Source organism: Phocoena sinus, chromosome 3 (genome assembly GCF_008692025.1).
Source record: "Phocoena sinus isolate mPhoSin1 chromosome 3, mPhoSin1.pri, whole genome shotgun sequence".
Lineage (NCBI taxonomy): Eukaryota > Metazoa > Chordata > Mammalia > Artiodactyla > Phocoenidae > Phocoena > Phocoena sinus.
The window spans coordinates 166,048,627-166,051,771 of NC_045765.1; the positions used below are offsets into that span (position 1 = coordinate 166,048,627).

A 3,145-nucleotide genomic window follows, 5' to 3' on the forward strand; every position below is an offset into this window, starting at 1 on the left:
AGAATCCCAGAGATAAACTCATACACATATGGTCACATTATCTTTGATAAAGGAGGAAGGAATATACAATGGAGAAAAGAGAGCCTCTTCAATAAGTGGTGCTAGGAAAACTGGGCAGCTACATGTAAAGATTGAAATTAGAACACTTCCTAACACCATGCACAAAAATAAACTCAAAATGGATTAAAGACCTAAATGTAAGGCCAGATACTATAAAACTCTTAGAGGAAAACAGGCAGAATACTCTATGACGTAAATCAGAGCAAGATCCGTTTTGACCCACCTCCTAGAGAAATGGAAATAAAAACAAAAATAAACAAATGGAGCATAATGAAACTTAAAAGCATTTGACATTGAAGGAAACCATAAACAAGATGAAAAGGCAACCCTCAGAATGGAAGAAAATATAGCAAATGAAGCAACAGACAAAGGATTAATCTCCAAAATATACAAACAGCTCATGTTGCTCAATATCAAAAAAACAAACAACCCAATCCAAAAATGGGCAGAAGACCTAAATAGACATTTCTCCAAAGAAGATATACAGATTGCCAACAAACACATGAAAGGATGCTCAACATCACTAATCATTAGAGAAATACAAATCAAAACTACAGTGAGGTATCACCCCACACTGGTCAGAATGGCCATCATCAAAAAAATCTACAAACAATAAATGCTGGAGAGGGTGTGGAGAAAAGGGAACCCTCTTACACTGTTGGTGGGAATGTACATTCATACAGCCACTATGGAGAACTGTATGGAGGTTCCTTAAAAAACTAAAAATAGAACTACCATATGACCCAGCAATCCCACTACTGAGCATATACCCTGAGAAAACCATAATTCAAAAAGAGTACTGTACCACAATGTTCATTGCAGTTCTATTTACAATAGCCAGGACATGGAAGCAACCTAAGTGTCCATCGACAGATGAAAAGATAAAGAAGATGTGGCACATATCTACAGTGGAATATTACTCAACCATGAAAATAAATGAAATTGAGTTATTTGGAGTGAGGTGGATGGACCTAGAGTGTGTCATGGAGTGAAGTAAGTCAGAAAGAGAAAAACAAATACCGTATGCTAACACATGTATATGGAATCTAAAAAAAAAAAAGGTTCTGATGAACCTAGGGGCAGGGCAGGAATAAAGATGCAGATGTAGAGAATGGACTTGAGGACATGGGGAGGGGGAAGATTAAGCTGGGAGGAAGTGAGAGAGTGGCATGGACATATATACACTACCAAATGTAAAATAGATAGCTAGTGGGAAGCAGCCGCATAGCACACGGAGATCCGCTCAGTGCTTTGTGACCACCTAGAGGGGTGGGATAGGGAGGGTGGGAGGGAGACGCAAGAGGGAGGGGATATGGGGATACATGTATACATATAGCTGACTCACTTTGTTATGCAGCAGAAACTAACACACCTTTGTAAAGTAATTATACTCTAATAAAGATGTTAAAAAAAAAAGGAAGACTCACAAATGTTAAGTAGAATCACACCTGCAGGCACAATTAAATATTCATGGTAGAGATGAAGGATTGAGAAACTTCCACTGCTTATGTAGTGGAGGAGCCCTTCTCCCAGCCTTGAAGGTGATTCCACCATTTGCTTGTGATGAAGTTGAAAGCTAAGTAGACCTGGAAAATGCAAACACGATCATTAAGAAGCAAATTGTTGCTAGAGTCTCTTCCTTATTTTACTGCCTTGGAACTAAATTGAGAAAACAGTGATACAAACAAATGTCTACCACATTGTTACCTCATTGCCTTTATTGTTAAGAGTCATGTCCTCCAAAGGGATTCTAATCTAGTTGAAGAAAAACAGAAAACTTGAATAATCCAAACTGTCCAAAAATCTATAACTATATCATTTTTTTACAGTAGGTGAGTTTTTCTTCTCGAAATGCTGGTGTCTCACCTCATTAGCCACCTTTGTTTGGCAGTGATACAATTTCTTATTGCGGTTTTAGTAAATGGAATCACTGTGGTTGTGAATGGCACTCATTTGATCAAGCAGAGAAAGATGATTCCATTGGATCTCCTTGTTTCTTGCCTGGCGATTTCCAGGATTTGCCTGCAACTAGCCATCTTCTACATTAACCTGGTTGTTCTTTCCTTGATGGAATTCCCTCAGCTTGCTGAGAAGTTCATAATTCTCACATTTATAAATGAATCGGGACTTTGATTTGCCACATGGCTCAGCCTTTTCTACTGTGCCAAGATTGCCACCATTGCTCACCCACACTTCCGCTTGAAGATGAGGATATCCAAGTTGGTTCCTTGGCTGGTACTTGAGTCCCCGCTATATGCATCTGGCATGGATGTTTTCCACAGCAAACATAGGTAGATATTTTCCAAAGAACACTTCCTGGGCCTTTTCTCCCCAAATGCAACCACTCAAATTAAAGAAATACCTGCTTTACAGTTTGCCTTTCTTTTTGATGAGTTCTCATTGCCATTACTTATCTTCCTTATTTCTTCTCTGCTCTTGATATTTTCCCTGAGGAGACACACCTGACAGATGAGAAACACAGCAACAGGCCCCAGGAACCCTCACACACATGTGCACATCAGCACTCTTCTCTCCATCCTGTCCTTTCTGGTCCTCTGTCTCTGCCGCTCCATGACAGCTGCTTTGCTCTTTTCTCAAATTTTCAACTTTAGAAGCTTCATATTTCTGTACTGCATCTTGTGGGTTGGTTCATACCACTCTGGACACTATTACCTTAATTTTAGGAAATCCTAAAATGAAACAAAATGCAAAGAAATTGCTCCTCCACAGAAAGTGCTGTCAGTGAGAGAGAACTTTGATCCAGTCAAAAAACTGGCAGTTCAGTGAGTTAACAGTGCCTGCCATGCCTCCCTAAACAAATGAAGAAGTCTGTTCATAAATAAACAAAACATCATCTAAAGATTATTTGTCCAACCTGAGACATTTTTATGGATTCTTTCCTTTTTCAAAGGGTTACACTGATTTTCAAAGCATAATGCATGTTGCTGGATTACAGCAATGTAATAAAAAAAAAAAAAAACCCTTGCCAGATATTACCTAACTGTTGAAGACTGGGTAAGTGGTACAGGGATCTTTCTGTATTATTTCTTATGACTGCATGCGAGTCTACAATTATCTCAAAATA

The 3,145-nt window shown here is 38.9% G+C and overlaps 1 protein-coding gene across 1 annotated transcript; it reads left to right on the forward strand.

Moving 5' to 3' along the window:
* The first annotated feature begins 1,911 nt into the window (after positions 1–1,911).
* On the forward strand, positions 1,912–2,806 carry TAS2R1 (taste 2 receptor member 1). The gene is given in 2 exon segments (XM_032625120.1): positions 1,912–2,726; positions 2,728–2,806. Coding segments are annotated over 2 exon segments (894 nt in total).
* The last annotated feature ends 339 nt before the right edge of the window (positions 2,807–3,145 follow it).